This window comes from Hakea prostrata, chromosome 2, assembly GCF_041222555.1.
Source record: "Hakea prostrata isolate BN-2017 chromosome 2, UWA_Hpros_2, whole genome shotgun sequence".
Taxonomy (NCBI): domain Eukaryota; kingdom Viridiplantae; phylum Streptophyta; class Magnoliopsida; order Proteales; family Proteaceae; genus Hakea; species Hakea prostrata.
Genome location: NC_142601.1, coordinates 47,725,501 through 47,746,669, shown reverse-complemented (window position 1 = coordinate 47,746,669; position 21,169 = coordinate 47,725,501). Strand labels below are relative to the sequence as shown.

At 36.4% G+C, this 21,169-nt stretch overlaps 1 protein-coding gene and 1 pseudogene across 2 annotated transcripts; both read left to right on the top strand.

Annotated features, from left to right (window-relative positions):
* Positions 1-8,704: 8,704 nt before the first annotated feature.
* Positions 8,705-10,265, top strand: MYB80 (myb domain protein 103). Its single transcript, XM_089142965.1, has 3 exons — positions 8,705-8,941; positions 9,034-9,163; positions 9,345-10,265. The coding sequence occupies exons 1-3, from the start codon at positions 8,809-8,811 to the stop codon at positions 10,150-10,152; spliced, it is 1,071 nt and encodes a 356-aa protein (XP_088999091.1). The 5' UTR covers positions 8,705-8,808; the 3' UTR covers positions 10,153-10,265.
* An 8,793-nt stretch (positions 10,266-19,058) lies between these two features.
* LOC149024556 (uncharacterized) lies at positions 19,059-20,785 on the top strand (annotated as a pseudogene). Its single transcript, XR_016171434.1, has 3 exons — positions 19,059-20,045; positions 20,156-20,231; positions 20,312-20,785. The product of XR_016171434.1 is annotated as an uncharacterized LOC149024556 (transcript).
* Positions 20,786-21,169: the final 384 nt, after the last annotated feature.

Genomic DNA, 21,169 nt, shown 5'->3' with positions numbered 1-21,169 from the left:
TTTTCCTTTCTTTTCATTTATAAATTAAATTAAATTAAATTAAAATTAGGAAAAGAGAATTTCCTCCTATTGATTTCGTTCTCTTATATCAATCATTAATAAAGAAAATTTTATTCAAATTAGATATTATTCAAAATAACTCATAAATATTGTTATTTTAAATTCAACGCGATTTAATCCCTAATAAAAAAAACTTTTGATTAAATTCCACAATCTTTTTTTATCAATCTATCAAATCTCTAATATTCTACCAAAAAAATCAAATTCTATCATATCATATAATACTATTCGAATATAGTTTGATATAAGAATCTTGAGATTCTTTAAGATATGTTATTTTCTTAATAAATAATGAAATAGGATACAATTTGGTAAATTTTTAAAAGCTAATTAAAAAATAAAAATAAAAACTTCCCCCCCCCTTTTTACTGAAAAATACATTTTTTAATATAATTTTATATTTATAGAAACCAAAATTCTTTATTTGAGATTCGATTATTTATTTTTAAGAAATAATGTCTTATTGATTTATCTCATTCCCCGATTTGAATTTCACTTTTTTTTTAATTAGAAATTATTAGAGTATTCTTAATAGATTAGTTGTCTTAAAAAAACTCTCCTAATTTTATTAAATTCTTTCTATCTCAAAAATAATAATAATAATAATAATAATACTAATAATAATAATAATAATAATAATAATAATAATAATAATAATAATAATAATAATAATAATAATAATAATAATAATAATTTAAAATCTTTTCCTAAATTTGAATCTCTCGATTTCTATATCCATTTTTTTTTCTATCAGAGTCTATTCATCTCCCTAAATTTTTTTACTGTTGATCAAACAACTTCATTTCATTTTATTTATTCTTTGTACTTTTTTAAATAATAATAGAATATGAGTTGAGAAATGAACCTTGATATTTTGTAAGATATATATTTTTCTTAATAAAATACCGTACAATTGGTTAAAAGGTAATATAAAAAAATAAACAAACATAAAATCATATCCAAAGAAACATCTAAGCATTAGAATGATATGAATGAAACAATAACTTTATTGTTATTTATGTTAAGCAATACACTTACGAATAGAATGATGATGTTATAAAATCAATTAATTATTTTAAAATTCATTGATAAATTATTGTTTAGTATGATGGTTTTCTTATCTATTATTTTCAAATTTGTATTTCAATATTTTTCTTTCATTTTTTTCTCATATAAAGTTGCACGTGTATTTGCACGTATAATTTTTTACAATATATATATATATATATATATATATATTGAAATACGTTACATTTTGTAATTGAAGAATTTGGAAAATCATTCAACTAATAAAAAAATAAATAATTTAATTTAATTCATATTGTTATAACATTAGAAATAAAAAATTTAACTGAGATTTTCTTCTTATACATTAGTAGTATTTCAATTTCCTACAGTATGTCAATCATATTCTTCGAAAAAAGATAAATTGAAAATTATTGTGTTGAATTATAACTAAATACAAAGACAACTAAATATAATATCCGTAAACATTTTGATTATTAGTGTGATTTTTGTATGATTATTTATTATCCTCAACCATGCATAATCTATTTCTTAAAAAAAAAAAATTTAAGAGACACCTCAAAACATGTAGCAAAAATGATGGACACCCCAAAAAGATATCAACTTGACAAAGACAACCAAAAGATGTCTCTTAAATTTTCACAATGGTACACTCCCGTTAGTGAATTTCGTTAAGTCATCCTTAGATAATCTCATAATTCATACATTACTATTAATCTCTTGTTACTTTACAATGTTGTTCCCAAAAAAATTGAATCCTTAATCTCATCTTGTTAATTTATCTTTAATTCTTCATTTTATTTTGTGAGATCTAGAACAATACAACTAAGGTATATTTGTCATTTATTTTAACTAATCAATGTTTCTAATAGAAAAAAAAGAAATCATTTCCAATTTGACATAGTTTTGAGGTATTATGCTTTTCGCCAATTATCTTGGAGTGTCCTTACTATTTTTCCAATAAATATCATGCATAGTGTATGAACAAAGTAATTCAAAATTACTAAGAAACAATAAAAAAAGAAATGATATATCTTAAAACGTCTCATGTGTCTTAACAAAAAAAAAAAAAAAAACGTCTCATGTGTTTAGTATTTATAATAAACAGCATAATTTTAAACATTTTATTTTGTTCATTTAAATTTTTTTTTTTTTGGTAAGAATGTTCATTTAATTCACTACTTCACATTATATAGTTCAAAATATTATTTGCTTTTACAATACATCCAACAATCTTATAACTAATGTCATAGATTAATATTTCTTGTATTTGGTTGAGAGCAAATCCAATTTAGTTTTGACAAATTTTATCAAATATTTGAACTCTGTAGGCAGAATATTATGAGATCTATTAGAAATTTTATATACAAATATTTGAAAACTAATTAATTACCATATATATATATAGATAAACTAAATAAACAACTACCTATAATCATGTACCCCTCACTTCTTGTATGTCTTCAATTGTATACTATTACTAAAATTGTAAAACAATTAGGGAAGTTATATGAAAATGACACTTATGCCGATAATGCAGTTTTAATTGAAATTGGACTTTACCACTTTGGCATGTGAACTACCATAAAAGAAAGAAAGAAAAAATCGTATAATATTTTATTTAAGGAAATAAAATATAATGTATAAGGAAACAACAAATATCGAAAAATCGAAAAAAATAGAGTCTTGGGTTTATAACTCAAACAAGAGTGTTATATAAATTTGAAGACAGAATAATTTTAAAGACGAAAGCAACTTTTGGGTTAAAGTATGAATCTCTTCATTCTAGTTTACTCATTCTCATGCAATTTTTGACTTTCATGTTAAAATTGAATTAATCTTAGTTGTTCGTTGTTTTCTTCTTTAAAATTTTGTTTTGTTTTATTTATGTTTAGTATCCCTAATCACTCCATTCCATATCACTGATCTGACGAAAGCTTTTTAATAAACTAAACGATCTACTTCATTTATAAAAAAACTGATCCGATGAAAACTTTAAGCAGAAAACTAAGAATGATAGATGAATTGCAAGATTTCTGCAGGAACTTATCTGCAAATGTGCTTTAACTTGGATGGGAAATGGGATTCCAACCCCTTTTTCTCTGCCTTTTATTCCCTTCTCCTCTTCTGCTCATCCTTTCCGATAGTGTAAAGTATCGAATCGTTGATCGTAGTAGCAGGACAATCACATTACTTGTCGTTCGAACAGTGGTGGTTTGTTCTTAGTGCCAAAAGCTCAATTTTACCCCAAAATTAATTTGGGACTACTGCACCCTTAATCTAAAGTACGAATTCATACTTCTTTCCCTTTTTTATACTACTCAAATCTTTTCTCTATTATTTGTGTCTTATCAAAAATTGTTAATCCCTGTTACAATACCTTCTTCGTTTCCTTTTCTTTTTCTTATCTCTGTTACTTGGTCTATGTTTAAGTGAATGTGTTTATTTATGTTTACCTTATTGGGATCGTAGTATCTATGTGTATTTTTTATGCTATGATATTAGCTTTTTTCAAACCCTACGATGTTTTTTCTTCTTAGAGGTTCATTTCTATCCTACTTTGGTTGGTGGAATTGGTTTTCTTCCATCTTGGGAGGATCTATTAAAAACCAAAATTAATTTGGGATTACCGCACCCTTAATCCGAGAAGCTGCATTCGAGTTGCCCAATGAAGTAGATCAGAATTGTTTGATTTATAGTAGTCACTGTTGAATCTTCTTGTTTCAATTCCAACAACCAATAGCAATGCGGTGGAGTTTGATGTTTGGCTTCTATTTATATTCTAGATTTAGTTGGCTTGGCTTGGCTGGAGTATAATTGGATAGTTTTGGACTACTCATCGTTGTCGATATCAATTCAAAAGTAGAGCATTTGAGTGCAGTTCGACTCTCATAATTAATACCAACCTTTAATAAATTTGGTCAAAATTTGATTTTTGGTAATTCTTATATTCTTCTAGAATTCTTGCTCTTTTTTTTTTTTTTTTTTTTGACAATGCAGTGGTATACTCAAACAACGGAAGTTTAGAGACTAACTGAAAGATAAAGGTTTAGATTGTAACAAGAGTTCAGTTTGACGACTGATCAGGTATGACAGAAAACCATATAATTCAACGTAAACAATTCTAAGTTTCTTACAACCTGAAATTTCAATTGAATTAATAATTCATGCACTATAATCCTTTTGAGGGTATGGTTCTTAATAAATAAAGTAGATCAAGAATGTGAATTAGGGTATGAATCTTACTGACAAATCTGAGGTAACAGGGGAACCTTTGTGAGGGTATAATAGATGGACAATAATGATATATTTGTATCATTAAATTTTTTTTTTATACTTTTTAAATTAAAATAATAATAATTTTATTTACTAATTATTTTTTTGTAGGAAATATGATGGACATTGTTAAAATAAGTCATTTGACAAGTTATGAGACTAACTGAAAGATAAAGGTTGTATTACTGCACAAAAATTTCACTAAATATTATCAAAACAATTGAGGGTCTAAAAAAGTACAAAAACTAATTTTGATTGATGATGGGGGATGTAATAGTTAAAAGACAAAATTACTTTTTATGATCAAACGTTTATTCAAATAATTGAAGATTCATTTTTCGTTTTCTAGAGTACCAAAATTCAAGCAGTCATGTTTAATGACATTGTTGATCCTAAGAAAATCATATTTTATAAGTTCTAGAATGGTAAAACCGATAAGTACAACTTTCAGTAATGTTAATAAACTATATGAAATCCTTTTAAACAATACTTCAGTTATACAAAAAGTTCAGGAGCAAGATAAAGACTGTAGGATAAATATTTACAATTTTATTGAACTTGCTGATTTTAAAAACCAAATTGATATCAAAGAGAAACTAAGTGTTTAATAAGTACTTATGCTTTATTTGAAATTTGAAATATTTTTTAATTATTTAGCTACTAAATAAATTTATTAACAATTGTCATTTATTTCTCTTTTAATTTTCAAATATCATTGGTATTGTAGTCGATGTTAAACCTTTGGCTACAATAATCACAACACAAATAAATGAGAGAGAAAAAAAAATTTTAATTATGAGTTGAAGTAAGTTTTTTTTTTTTATTTAAATCATTATTAATAATGTTATACGATTATCTATAAAAGTTATCAATTAATTTGTTTATTACTATTGTTTATTATTAGGTCTGAACCTATCATGTCAAGTGAATATGCTATAAAAGAATGATATAAATTAATAGCTGACTACATTGAAATTTTCAACTGGTTTTTTCCTCACTAATAACATCTTCTTTTATAGGTAAAATGAATTTATTACTTAAATTTATTTTTTTACTGAAAAATTATAATTTCATAATATATATATATATATATATAAATATATATATATATATATATATATATATATATATATATATATATATATATATATATATATATATATATATATATATATATATATATATATTTCAAGATTTTTACTATATACAATGGACATAAAATGTAAAAAAATCAAAATAGAGAAAAATTAAATATGATAAGTTTAATTAATCTTCATATGTATTAAATATTAAGATTTTTTTTTCTTCTTTTCCTTTCATGTCAATTTTTATTTGAATGCACTATTTCAACAAAATATATTTATTTCATTATTATAACATTATCTATTTAGCAGATAAAACAAAACAAGCGTGCAATTATTTACTAATATATATATATATATATATATATATATATATATATATATATTAGATGAAGTGATTCAAAGACATAGAAACTGAAGAAAGAAGGAAGAGGGAGAAAATAAAAGAAGGTAGAACACCCCACAAATGTCTAACAAGTTTGAATTTCCTAGCTCCTTTGGCTAGATAATCAGCAAAGGAGTTACTAGACCTAAGAATGTAATGATAACAAACTAACCTAAATTCAGAGACAAGTTTTGAAATTTCAAATAACAAACCCTAACACATCCAATCTAAAGAAATAAAAAAACCTAATAAAGTCTGCACATTAGGTTTGAAATCAGAGTGCACTTGGAACTCCAAGTTAAAGAGCGAGTTGTAAGCCATCTCTACTGGCTTCAAACTCCAAAATTGCTGCCGAAGCGCCTTCAATGACTTTACACTGAGCAGCCACAAAGTTGCCTTGGCGAATCCCACAAGATGCATCCTCTTCCACTGAAATGGGTTTCTTTCTCCCAAGAAACATCCACATAGAGCTTAAACGAATCTCCGGTATCGTCCCTATGAGATGGCTGAGCCAATGTACTCTCTCCTCTTTGCAGTTCGTGTCCACAATAGTGTTGAATTTCTGCATACAAAACATGAAATAGCTAAGTGTGTGCATGATAGAAGGTTTAGTCTCTTAAATAACATTGAGTTCCTAGTCTTCCAAATACACCAAATGAGAGTACTTCACATTTGATCTAAATCAGTCAAATTGCCATAATCTTTGAAAGTATAAGAAATGAAGCTAATTCAATCATATAGAATATCACCATGAAAATTAAAAACATCAATTCAAAGAGGAGATAACCTCTAACATTCCTTAGCATGTGAACAATAAAGCAAAGTATGCCCAATATTCTCAATGACTAAACTACATAAAAGGCAAAGCGGGGTTTGGGAGCATTTCCTGCGAAATAAAGATTTTCCAAATGGCCATAGCTCCATATGATGTTCTCCATAAAAAATGTTTAATCTTCGACAAAGTGGGGACTTTCCAAATTCTCTTCCAACAAAAAGAAGGTGAAGAAGAGGAGCTGATGTTAACTCTTGAGAATCTGTCATTGCCATGCATTGATAATAGGCAGGCCTTACCGTGAAATTTCCATGTTGTGACTTACACCAAACCCATGTGTCCTCAGAGTTATGGGAGAGAATTAGAATATCTAGATGGCATTAACCTCAATGGGGAAAAAAGTAAATTTAAGGCCAATCTATTCCAACTCAATCAATTAGATCATGCACCAAAGATGGACTATTTTATTGGGGAGAGCTAAGGATACAATGGAAAGGTAGGGAAGGGACCCATTGATCCTTATATATGTGAGTATGCTGACCATTTCCCACTTGCCTCATTATTAGATCCATTCCATTGGAAAACCATCATCAATGATTCCAAATTTTGATCATCGGTAGAAGTAGATCATATCCAATACTTCTTACGGAGGTTATGTGCTGAGGGACTGGTTCACCCAGAGTGGCGGTTTCCAAACCTATGCAAACTAGGGGTGTAAAGGGATGATTAAAATCCACTCTCGAATTCACATCAGCATCCGTTTATGGTATCCAAATTCATTTGATTAATAATAGGATGCGGATATGGTATACCCTATTCCTTCTGATTATTATCCGTTCGATAAATTATCTGATTAAGCTACTTATTTGGATTTTGTTTTTCCTATTTTTATTTAATTTTCACTTGAGATATGTGACTATTTTCTAAAAGTTTTACTAAAGTAACTACTAAAGTTGTTAAATTCTATATTTCAAACCTAGCCCTCACAATAAAATGACAAAGATGTCAACATGTAGTCGAAAACTTATATTCAATCTATATTCATACCCATTTAGAAGAATCTACATAAGAAAATAAATATCCAACCAAATCTATCAGAAATGATAGGATATTATCCGAATTCATGCGAATATATGATACATATATGGTATTACCACTATCCGATCCAAATCCAATCCATTTACGCCCCTAGTGCAAACCACATCTCCATTCCTATTATTGAAGATATCATCAAGCATGGGAGCTATATTTTTTCCCCTGTTCTTTTCAGGATATTTTCAGGGAATGCAACTAGGTAGTAGATAGATACCCTGGCCAAGAAGGTGGTCGTGTTTGTCGAGTGTGAGACATCTTGGCCATGTTCCCATCTTCCATCCATATTTGGAGATTCAGAGTGTTATATATTGAAGTCTTGTTATTAATTGAACTCAAACTTGATGCATGAACAGACAACATGAATTTAAATAACAAATTCAGTTCAAGACAAAATGAATTTTATCTTTTTTTTTTAGGACTAAGTGATGTTACCAAATCGAGAATAATCAGTTATCATCCAGGCGTACAAAGACCTTAATTTCACCCATCGTTTTGTATGACTCATCAAACAGACTCTGCGCAAGTCCTCCTTTGTTCCACCAATCAAATCCAGTCCAAGTAGTCAAAACAAGAGAGAGAGAGAGAGAGAGAGAGAGAGAGAGAGAGAGAGAGAGAGAGAGAGAGAGAGAGAGTTGACCAGGCATCTTGAGGGTGAGCTACCGGCCAGGAGCTTCACACGCTCAACGGCGTTGAATTCTTTAATGAAATCATGCGACTTCGATGGTCTACTCCCATGCAGTAAGCATCCACGTGAACCTTTTTATTAATACCCACCCTTCCCATTTCTTTTCTTCACTCAGCAACCAGAACAAACACAAACAAACACTTCTTCCCTCCCCCAAATTATACTTTAAAGACCCCCAAAAAAAAGAAACTTATCTCCTCTTCAAAACCTAAAAGAAAGAGATGAAGGTATAGAGAATCTCTCTCTCTCTCTCTCTCCCTCTCTCTCCTGATTCCAAGCTTCCTCAACTTCCTCAACTTCCTCTGTTGCTTTCCCCTGTTTTTTTTTTATATTCTTGTCTTGAGGTCTCATCATCTCTGAGCTCAGAAGAGAAGTTGGTTGGTTTCTCTAATCTCTATAAGAACAAGAGGGGTCAAATTATTTTGAGATGGGTCGGATCCCGTGCTGTGAGAAGGACAATGTCAAAAGGGGACAGTGGACCCCTGAAGAAGACAACAAGCTTTCTTCTTACATTGCCCAACACGGCACCCGTAACTGGCGCCTCATTCCCAAGAATGCTGGTTCTCTTTCTCTCTTTCTTTAACTTGAAAACAGTTTGTCATCCATACATGAATCTTATTATTGGCTTCTCACTTTACAATTCTGATGACAGGTCTGCAGAGGTGTGGGAAGAGCTGCCGTCTCCGGTGGACCAACTACCTCCGGCCAGATCTAAAGCATGGCGAATTTTCAGAAGTAGAGGAACAAGCCATTGTCAAGCTTCATTCTGTTGTTGGAAACAGGTAAAAACCATAATATCTGCTCTGTCTAGAAGTGCTGGTTATTTATCAGTTAGTTGATCTTGTATATCAACAAACATGAGCAGCACTACTACATTTGTCATTCCAATATGATATTCTGATTTTGAGAAAGTGGGTATGGCTATTTGGTTCTCAAAGTTACCCAGAGTGAATAATTTTGCAGGTGGTCGTTAATTGCTGCCCAATTGCCCGGCCGCACTGATAATGACGTCAAGAACCACTGGAATACCAAGCTGAAGAAGAAGCTATCCGGGATGGGAATTGACCCTGTGACACACAAGCCCTTCTCCCACTTGGTGGCTGAGATAGCCACCACCCTTGCCCCACCTCAGGTAGCTCATCTTGCTGAGGCAGCACTTGGCTGCTTCAAGGATGAGATGCTCCACCTGCTAACCAAGAGGCGCATTGACTTTCAGCTCCAACACCAACACCAACACCAACACCAACACCAACACCAACACCAGACCTCCACACCTGGGTTTGAAGTATCTCCATTCTCTGAACCTGTTGGAGGGAGCTCTGCTACTACCACCTTTATCACAGGGAGTACCAACAATGACAAGGATGACACCATACAGAAGATTAAGCTTGGCCTCTCCAAGGCAATGCAAGAACCTGATTCACTACCAACTAACAACAAGCCCTGGACCACAACCTCCACCGGAGAGACATCTGATGGTTTTGCCAGAGCCTGCAATGAATTTCCAGTGGCAGTTTCGGGCTTCCAATTTGGGCCATCTTCTTATGATAATGATGCGGAAGCATCCCCATGGAACCAGAGTATGTGTACAGGGAGTACATGCACTGCAGGGGGAGGTGATCATCAACAAGAGGGATTGCATGAGAGAGGGCAGGATGAGGAAGGAGAGGAGGCAGAAGGTGGAAAAACTGTGGGAAAAGGCTCCAGCATATTCAATTCTGATTGTGTCTTGTGGGATTTACCTGATGATCTGATGAACCCTATTGTTTAATGGGATGTCAAGAAGCATTTGGCAACACCATTATCATCAGAAGAATAAACTTTTCATGGCATTTCTACAAATTATGAACTGTAAATAAAGTTCAGACCATAGGGACTACTACAATGAGGATACTAATACAAGAATCAATTACTTACTCTTTACATATGAAACCCCCCCCCCCCCCAAAAAAAAAAATGAAATAGAAAAAGAGACAGTAAAAAAGGAAAAAGAAGAAGAAAAGAAGTGCTGAAAATAAAATTGACAGCAATTTACCTCAAGTTTCTCCACTAAAACAATCTTTTGGAAAATTCCAAGTACCTGCATTGGTTTGCTGGAACTCCAGAATGGCCTAAATGTAGATCTCACAGGTAAGGTCCCCCATGAAACGGAAAAAAAAAGGTTATGATCAAGCAGCTAACTTAGATAAATGATTAACCTGTCAGTGGCATTTCAAGAACATCAAGTATCATATTTTCATCTAAGTCCTGTGATATCAAAACAGAAGCATATTCTATACAATAGAAATATGAGATTTTTGGTTTCTCAATGGATAGAACCAGAAAAATCTTTTACCCCACAAAAAGAGAGAGAGAAGAGAGAAGAAGAAGAAGAAGAAGAAGAAGAAGAAAACCCTAAACCCTAAACATCAGGATAATTCAAAGATAAACAGAAGGAAATTTTGAGATCAGAGTTAACCAATCTAAATGCCAGGCTGAGTTTTATAAACCTTCCAATATTCATCACTCAGAGTAGTAGATAACAAATATATACATAAATAAAAAAAAAGGGCAAGCACCAGAAAACTACATGTTTTCCAGATTCAGAATACATATGGACTAAGTCCAAAATGTATGCCAGAATTTCATATTCAAAAGCTTCTGTACATTCAAAACTAATCACTGGGAGAGAGTTGGCTGTCATACATAATGGAATCTCAAAGTGCCCATCTAAAGAAAATATTATGGCATCACAAGTTGATTTAAACCAGCATAACTAGATCCATTATACAACTGCAATGCACTTTTAGCTGCCACCAACCATATTTTGTTGAGCAATACTGATCTAGATAAGGTGTTCCTTTTGTAAGACTTATTATGCACTGGCACTTGAGAAGTAATGCTTCTAAAGTTATTCCACCTCATTAGCATCAAACCCAGTCAGGAGGGGTAAATCTTAGAAAAGCTGATACAGGGAAGGCACTGCACTCCTACTATTCCCTTAGAAGTAGTGGTTTTTATCTCTGTGTTGAATTTCTTGATTTAGTTCTAGATCAAACTTGGATTTTGGTCCCTCGGACCCTCTTCTTAAATGTACTCTACTTTGCTGAAAGAAAAGTAGAAGCAAGCAAATCAATGCTTTTGATCCAACATGGATAGACATTGGAGTGCTTCAAGCCAAGGATTGGAATCTCAGTTTCGAGGCGGGTTTCGACCAGGCCAGAAACCGAGACATGGTGGTTTCAACTAAAATCTTAGTTGAAACTTGGAACTTCTCCAAGCAAGTTCCGGCAGCAAGTTTTGGCCTCATTTGATGGTCTTTTCATCTGATTTCTTACCCACTATATTTAAAGCATAATGAACACAATGGAACTAGTATTTTGCTTTTAAAAAAACCCAGTGAAAAGCTATCATTTAAGTATACTAACATATGAGAGGTTCTGAGATATACAAACTTCATAAAATTGAACAAACTGTATTGCATACATGAAATGTTTGATAGAAAATTACATATACAACAAAATATAATAACCAAAAACAAAGTCTGAGGCTTCAGGTTGAAGTTGAGTGCCTAGATGAAAACTGCCTATGACAAGTTATGCCTAAAGATGTCCACAAACTCATTCATTGTGTTTCTATAAGTGTGATCATCAACATAATGGAAATATCCCATCCTAGGAAATGTCATAAGGGTAAATATTCTATACAATGCCCGCTTTCAAAACTGGTCCAACTGGCCCGTGGTACTACTGATGAAACTCCAAAGATGGAGTCTAGAAATGATGCACCTCCATAGGCTCCATTACTATACCCATATGTAGACTGCAAACTGCTGCCCTCATCAGTAGAATAAGTAGATGTCCCGCCGACTCCATTATGAGCTTCTCCATATCCATATGGACCATGTCTATAGCCACAAGCCCCATATGGTACAGACCGGACACTCTCCATACCACTATCCTAGGATTGCAAATTAGTGAATGATGATGGTCTTTGGTATACAGATCCTCAAAGGCTCATCCAAGCTCATGGATCCCATGGAGCCTGCCAAGCTGGCCATATCCATCTGAGAATTGTCATCCTGATGTCCATGGTTGCGTCTGCAACCACCGAGAGAGCTATATGTATATGGTAAATCCTATGGCACAGGTTGACACTGAGCCTCCCCTAGGACTCAGTACCAGTGGTGGTACTAGTACCTTCTCACGTTGCGATTGAAAACTCGCTCTGCCGCTGGCTTAGCTAGAGCTGGTGCTTAACCACTGCTATAACCATCATCATCATTAGATCCCTGGGCCATAGTAGTTTTCTAAGTGGCATCATCATAGGAGTTGAAGAACTGTATGATCTTCATTGTTCATCGATGCACTAGGGTGTGGTACGAATGGATAGACGGGTTAGAACAATATGCCTATTGGGATGACCTTACTCCTCATCCAACAATGGGTGTCCTGTATCCCTGACCCATTCAAATGAGGGGCTCTCATCATCATCTTCCACCTTAAATATGTCAGACAACTCAATCAGGCCATTATCTTGATCTATCCTTGTTTAATGTGATCCTTCCTCAATCTCATATTATAGTACATATAGACAAGGTCTTCTAGCCGCTTCACACCCAATGGTTGCACCTCTTCGAGTGAATGAGGTTGAAAGTGCTCTAGTTTCGCTCACACCCAATGGCAAAACATGTCTGTGAGAGCACTTTACATGCAATCATTGATAAGTTGGGCCAAGGAGGAGTTCGAGGATGCTTGCCCAGATGACCTCCTAGATCTAAGAGAGCATGCCTCCGATCTAAAGGAGCCAAGGGAGTAAGGGCTATTTGAGTCATAGGAAGCATTGCAGATGAGGAGAGCCATGCAGATGAGTGGAGAGTAGCAGAGGTTGGATGAATTGAGGAGAAACAAAGGGCTAAGGAAGCAAGGTACTTTAGAGAGCCAGAAAATTTAGGGAGGTATATCCCAACCCATGAGGAGGAGCCATTGTCAGGGAAGAGGTAGATCCCACCCGAGCCCTATGGCCCCACAGGGCCGACCTTCATCAGCAGCAGCCACAGATCTAGATACACAGATCCTACCCTATTTAAGAGGCCAAAAAACAAACAGAAGAAGTTGAAGCAGATATTGGGGAATGTGAAGGAGAAAATGGGGGTTACTTTCTCCAAATGGGTTTTCTACTACAACAATCCAACAAATGCAGCCTAGGGGCTCTACAATAGTGCAATCTTTAATGAGATCAACAGGGTTGGAAATGGAGTGTAGGGGCTAACCCCACATAAGATCTACAATGTATCTGCCAAAGCATAAAGAAGATCAGAAGACATACATTAAGGGTTGAAGCCTATGTGGGCTCATTATGGGGTATAGTTATGTGTGATGGTTGGACTAGTCCCACTAGTCAATCCATCATCAATTTCATGTTGAATTACGACAAACGGACGATGTTCCTCAAGTCAGTGGATGCATCCCGAGAGAAGAAGGATGCAAAGTATGTTTATATGTTGTTGAAGGCTTGTCATAAATAATGCGTCCAACTTTAAAAAGGCTGGGATGAAGATGATGGAGAATCCCAGGTACAAGCTCTTATAAATTCCTTCTGATGCACATTGCATTGACCTAATGCTGAAGGATATGGGTCAAGTGAAGATTGTGAATGGGTGGTGGACAAAGCACGATGTGAGTCAAGATGGAAAGTGAAATCACAAAGGCAGTCAGGATCGGAATTGGCATAAAAAGAGACTCCATCCTAAGCCTCTAAGCCCTTAAAGGAATTCTCTCTTTTCTATTTTATTCCCAACCCCTAACTGCTACCTTCACGGCTCTACTTGCTTAATGTGGGCAGCACCTTCAACTATAACAATAGGTTTGCACTGCAACTGATGAGGGACCGATATCAAGGTGACTTGATGAGGCTAGGCATTAGGTTTGCAACCAATTGGATTGCATTTCATAGCTTTGAGAGCAAGAAGGCTGGAGTTCTCCATCATAACCAACAGTTCCGGAGGGAAGGAATAGTTAACAAAGGAAGGCCAAATGAATCAGGTTGACGTTGCATTTCCACCCCCCCCCCCCCCAACTTCTCTATCATCACCAACAGTTCCCCGGTGAGATAATTTCCCTCTCGTGTTGGTATCCACGAAAGCTGCCCCCTTCTTCTTCTCCCTTGCATTGGAGGTCTTATCCTATACTCTCCAATCCAAAACTAACCAGCCCCTCACACCCAGTGCAAATCTCTCAATCTTACCCATCTCGTCTTTGCACATGATCTTATGATTTTTCACAAGGCCTCCTATGCTTCTATCTCCTCTATTCTTTCTAGCCTTTCTCCCTTTGAGTCTCTCTTTGGTCTCCGTGTCAATCTTGACACCCTCTTTCTCTAGGGAGTTTTGGGCTACGATCGTGCCTTTCTCCACCAGCTTATAGGTTTCAGCCTTGGTACCTTTCTCATGACCTACCTTGGTCTTCCCCTTATCCCTCATAGGCTAAGTAAACACCATTGTGCCCCATTGCTTGACAAGATTCACAAGAATTTTTAACTTTGGATAGATAAGCTTCTTTTGTTTGCCTATAGACTTGTGCTAACTTGATTTGTCCTCTAAGCCTCATATTTTTATTGATACGGTATTTTCTCCATACCCAAATCCACCATTTGTGAGATGGAAGCTCTACTCTCTTTTATGCCTTCCTCAGGAAAGGACAAGAATCCACTTGCTTCCTCCACCCAATCAGTTGGTCTCATATCTGTAGCCCAAAGTTGGAAGGAGATTTAGGTATCCGCCGCATGCAAAAAGTTAATGTGGCTTGCTTTAGCTTTTAAGCATGACTCCATTTGGGTTAACTAGGTCTACTCCTACCTCCTCAAATCGACTCATTTTGGACAACCTCTCTCCCCTCCAACTCCTCATGGGTTTGCAGAATGCTCCTCCAACTGACACCGCTCACTCTCCCAGCTATTTCTACCCATATTTCCTTAGGTTCCTCAGTCTCCTTTTGGCTTGAGAAGTGGCATCCAATGGGCATTATTTACAACCTCTTTAGCCCCGCTCCGCATATGAAACCCGTATCCCTAAGTTGGCCCCCCACTCCACTTTTATCTCCAATGGCTCTTGGTCCCCCCCCCTACCCTAGTCTTACACATGTCTGTACCTCCCTCACTGCCAGCTATTTCTACCCATATCTCCTCAGGTTCCTCAGTCTCCTTTTGGCTTGACGTGTGGCATTCGATGGGCATTCTTTATAACCTCTTTAGCCCCGCTCCACGTATGAAACCCGAATCCCTAAGTTGGCCCCCCACTCCACTTTTATCTCCAATGGCTCTTGGTCCCCCCCCTCCCCTACCCTAGTCTTACACATGTCTGTACCTCCCTCACTGCCAGCTATTTCTACCCATATCTCCTCAGGTTCCTCAATCTCCTTTTGGCTTGACGTGTGGCATCCGATGGGCATTCTTTATAACCTCTTTAGCCCCGCTCCGTATGAAACCTGTATCCCCAAGTTGGCCCCCCACTCCACTTTTATCTCTAATGGCTCTTGGTCCCCCCCCCCCCCTTTCCCCTACCCTAGTCTCACACATGTCTGGACCTCCCTCACTCCCCCCCCCCCTTTTTGGACATTCCCCGTGACCTTACCATTTGGCTTCCCTTTCAATCCAAAACCTTCTCCACTTCTTCTGCTTGGAACCTCTTTCACTCCCCTTCCCTCCCTATCCCTTAGGTTCCCCTAGTATGGTTCAAAGGAAACATGCCCCACCACTCCCTCACCCTCTAGAGAGCTCTCAACCATGGCCTCCACACTCAAGCTTTCCTCGTTAGCCGTTATATCCCTACTAACCCTGGTTGTATCCTTTGCCAAAATTCAAAGGACGTTGACCACCTCTTCTTCACTTGCCCCTTTGCCCACTTCCTTTAGGCAAAACCCCTACCCTCTATTTGGGCCCGCTCTAGATGGTCCTATGGCTTTGTTTGAGATTGGTCTTGGATCTTGAGGAATTTCTCAGGCAAGTTGGTTTTTGGTGACCAGGTTGGCAAGTTGGTTTTTGGTGCTACTCTTCATCACCTATGGTCGAAGCATAACCTTAAGAGATGTACTCCCAAATCTCGTTTGTTAGACATGATTTGAAAAGCCATCTACTTTGATGTCCCTTCCCCACCCCAAGGAAAAGGCTTATTGTTATCTCCTAGGGTCTAGACCTCTCTTCTTCAGCCTCCTCCTTGAAGGCTGGTTCTCTCTCCCCCCCCCCCCCTCTTTTGTTCTCATTCTCTGGTACATTCTCTTCCCTTTGCGGCTTTTAATATAGTTTTTATTCATCCAAAAAAAAAATGACTCAGGGTTGAAGCCAGTTCTAAGATTTGCAGAAAATGCAAAATGCGTCATGTCTGAGTTTCAACCTCTGCAGGCTTTCATGGATACAGCATTGTTACAGACAAGTTTGACCCATTTATGCAAGATGGTGTTAATTAGAACCAAAACAAGTTTAATCATCAATACCAAACAGAGAGTTCCAAGCTTGGCAAATTAAGGCAGCATAAATAAAATGAACCAAATTGAAAGACAAATCAAAGACATCAACAAACAAATGATGACCCAACATTGGAAAAGAAACCACCACTGCCCCTCATTCCCCACCCCAAAAAAAAAAGAAAAAAAAAAGAGACACAATCCAAACATCGGTTACAGGACCATTCCAAAAGCTGAAGCTAGAACTGCAGACAATGTCAAACTGAAATGATTGTTGCGAGTAGGAAGGAGAGTGTTTCAAACTCTTAATGACTCAGATCCATTTAGGACTCAAATACATTGACTTGGAATCATATTATCACCATGATTCCCTCCCAAACCTCCCAGCATTTGCATCCTTCTCACTCATTGTTACCTAGCAACTGATGGAGTAAGTGAACTGTTACTATACATTTCTCCAGTTTCTATAAGAATCTAAGGCGGCAAAAATTGATCATCTTCTTTGAGAGAAGACAAGGAGATCTCTCTCTAGAGATGCATCTATACAATGATCACGAAAAAAATAAAAAAGTGGATATCCAATATTAACTCGACTCCCCCAACCCCCAAGCTTCATTCTGATATTACCACAAAACCACTTAACCCACGCATTGTAGCATTTAATGTGGACAGCACCGTCCATTGACAAAAACCATTCCATGTGAAGAAAATGGTGTAGGATGGTGCCATTCATTGACAAAAACACAAGGGGAGTGGGTGGCATTTATGGTACCTATTCACTTGTTGAAAAGTGTACTTTGCCTCATCTTTAGTTTGCCTATGAATAGAGGATCTCAACAGAACAAACACTCAAGAGGAGCACATTGAGGTGCATAGAGTGTTTTGTGAGGGTGTTAAGGAAGTGAGTTCTTTTATAGAGCAAGTTCTCTCCTTTGAGTTGGGGTGGATTATCTACAGTAGATTTTCCCTTGTATATTACTTTCTGATATTTGTTTCTATCATTGTGGGTAGAGTGGTGAGAATAATATTGTCAAAGTGAGATTCTTGTTGAGTGGGTCCCACACACAGTGTGAGTGAGGTGTCTATTGTAATCTCTCCCTGATTAGTGAATTGGTTCCATGAAATTTCCCGTGGATGTGGCCACCGTGCCGAACCACGTAAATCCTTGTGTCTTTACTTTTGTGTTTTTCTATTTCCAGTCAGTATCACCGTACTAGTTTTGTACGTACGGATCAGTGCAGGACAAATTTCCTCCACACGCACCCAGCTGGTGGGAGCCTCAAATTCGTTATCAAGTTCAAACATCTCAAACTAAGTAAGCTGCTGAAACCTTCAGAGACTCCCATGTCTAAAAGCAATCATGCCACTTTCATCTCTAACCAATGCGATTCCCAACCAATCATGCCACAATTGAGTACCTGTGGCCCATTAGGGCAAGCTTCTCCAAAACGACCTTCAACAGAACAGTGTGCCCACTAATTCCTGGGCAAAATAGATCAACCTTGGTGAACTTTTCTTCATTCCTGCCTTCATTTCAGTCACCCATAAAGCAACTCCCGAGCATTTCAGAATGTAATATGGAATGAGAACAATGGTTGCACAACATCAAAAGAGAGACCATAGGAATCCAAAATCAACAAAATCAGAACCATAAAACAAGAAACACTGTAATACACATGTACGTCTGTGAGATTTCCAAACAAACGAAGATTATACTTACAGAGTTACAGCTGCGGAATTAAATTTCTTCGACATTCCATCCTCAGTTCTATGTTTGCAGATACACCTTCTTACATTTGAGGTCCCCCTCACATGATCCGACTCGGATACCTTTCTTTCTAATTTTATTTTTGGTGGGTATAGAATACCCTGATAACTGAAGAAAGGAACCCTACTTTTTTCAGATCGATCTCAAATAGACATTTTCGGATCCCAGATACTGGACGGAACAACAACTCCATATAATCAGCAGGCCAAAAAAAGAAGTGCCAAATGTGACCGTTATCACGTCCGTCTCGTCCTGTAACGGTGTTACGTATTACGGAACCGGATTCAGCGTTTCGGGAAAATAAATTACGATATAATAACACTACCTAGTGACCGTTAGAGGAAGAGAATGGTTTTTTTTTTTTTTTTTTTTTTTTGGGTCCCAAATGACCGTTTAAGAACGTTGGAGACCCTACATCTTTAAATATCTGTTATCGTTCCCTCTCTTACCCCCCACAATGCTACGAACCAAACTCTCGCAATCTTTGATCAAGCGCGCTTTCTTTCTTTCTTTCGTTTAATTTATTTACTATTTATCTTTGATATTTTATTATAGTTCAGTTCACGCATCGCTTACAGCACAGATTGTGTTTTTCAATTTTATCTCGTATCATTTCTTGTTTGTTTTCATTTCAAAGTCGCAGACTTTATTTGATACCTGAGATTTAATGGCAGAATCGAAAGACGCCCACGTCGTTGTTGAAATCCCTGTTGATGAAGAACATCAACAAAAACTTGTATCTGCTATGACCGCTGTTTCTGCGATCCAGCAGCACCCTTTAATGGAGATCTCCGATAGCCCTGGTCATCTCTTGCTACTCAAGCTCTGGCAGAGAGAAGAAGACCTCTTCGGGAGGCGAATCGCCATGAAGGAAACCCGATTGGACAACATAAAACGAGAATTATCTCAGCTTTGCTGTTTTTCTTAGCATTTCATGGATTTTTCCTGACAATTCTCTTCACCTCTTCCATCCACTCGCAAGAACAAACTTGCAAGAAATGGTGGCTTCCATCTCTGCTATCCGTCTCTTCTTCAATTGTTATGATCTTTTTGGTGCAGATGAAGCTTTTCGTGTACTGGAAATTTTCAAGCCAGTTACAGCGGGAGAGAACCGATAGCAGAGCGGTTACCAGGTGCATTCAAGAATTGAGGATGAAAGGGAGGAGTTTTGATCTATCAAAAGAGCCCCAGAATGCAAAAAGGATGAAAAGCTCAAGCGTCGAAATCAAGTGGAAGCCATTGACTTGGTGTTCCCAGAATCTTTTAACCATTTGTCTTATTTGTTTCACAGGTTTGGTCTTCCCGGCTTGCAAGTATATCCTCTGCGGTTAATGACGTTTGTTGAGAGCGGTTGGGCATGACATGGAGGACAAGATTGAACTTTGAGTTCATGGTGAACTGGACAGCAAGAAAGAATCTTTTAAGCGCTGATGATACCCATATGATTGGTGAAGAAAGGTTGGTTGCAAAATCCTCTCCAAATGTTTATATGCATTTTTTTCAATATGAGATATTTGAATTTCGGCTCTTGCCATCAATGACACTGGCTTCACTTTCCATTGGTTCAGTTGCTAAGCAAGGCAACCAAGAAACGAGGCAGAGGCCAGGATCCAATTTCTCTGCTGTAGGTTCCCAAGAAAGATGGTAAGTTACTTCTACCTGTTTCAATTTCTGGAAGTTTTTTGTGAAACATCCTTTCCTTATGAGTGTGTCTGTTGGTGCAGATTGGTCGGGGACGAAGAAATACAATCAAGGGCAAGAAAAAGGAATGATGGCAACAATGACCTTCTGTACCTTGCTGGGGAGTGAGGCGTTCAAACATCCTAGGCATAGAAACTCAGGGTGCAAACTTGCTGGTTGCTGAAAATCATCTATTTTCTAGTTGCAACTTTTCTAAGTTTTGTGGGTATGGGTCTTTCTGTGTAAATGTAGCCCTAATCCTCGACTGATAATGAAGCAAATCTTATCTCACCGTGGATGTAGGCAATCTTGCCGAACCACGTAAAAAATCTTGTGTTTATTGTGTGCGATAGTTGTTTGCAATTTCAATATTACACTGTGCTTGTCTGTAAAGGGGTTTCAATTTTACTCTTTTCTTCCACTTGAAGGACAAACGGATAAATGGAGTTCTATTTCCAATTTAGTAGTCAAGATGCCCTTTGGTGCCAATCACATTGTTCCCTCATGGTACGTCAGGTCCAGTGGCTACTGTAGCTTTTTATATAGATATCATTTTGCCTTTTCGAGATGTGCTTTTATGCTACACAAGCTCTGTTCCAAATGGTGGAAATTCCTAGCGACAGCATTGGAATTCTGATTCCCATACTGAGGATCAGTAAACCTGAATTTACTTCCCCTATCGAATTATATAAATGTGCATTGAAGCAATTTCTGTACTGCTGCTGCACACACTGAAGCAGATAAAGGTTCAACAGGAAGTAGTAGGTATAGAATTAGAGAGACTCAACTTGAAGATTTTAATTCCAACACCAATGATCCCCAATAACATTAAAACCTAAATTTATGAACAATGAATTTCTACAACGTATAAGAATTGAAGCACTGACATCTTTGATTAAAAA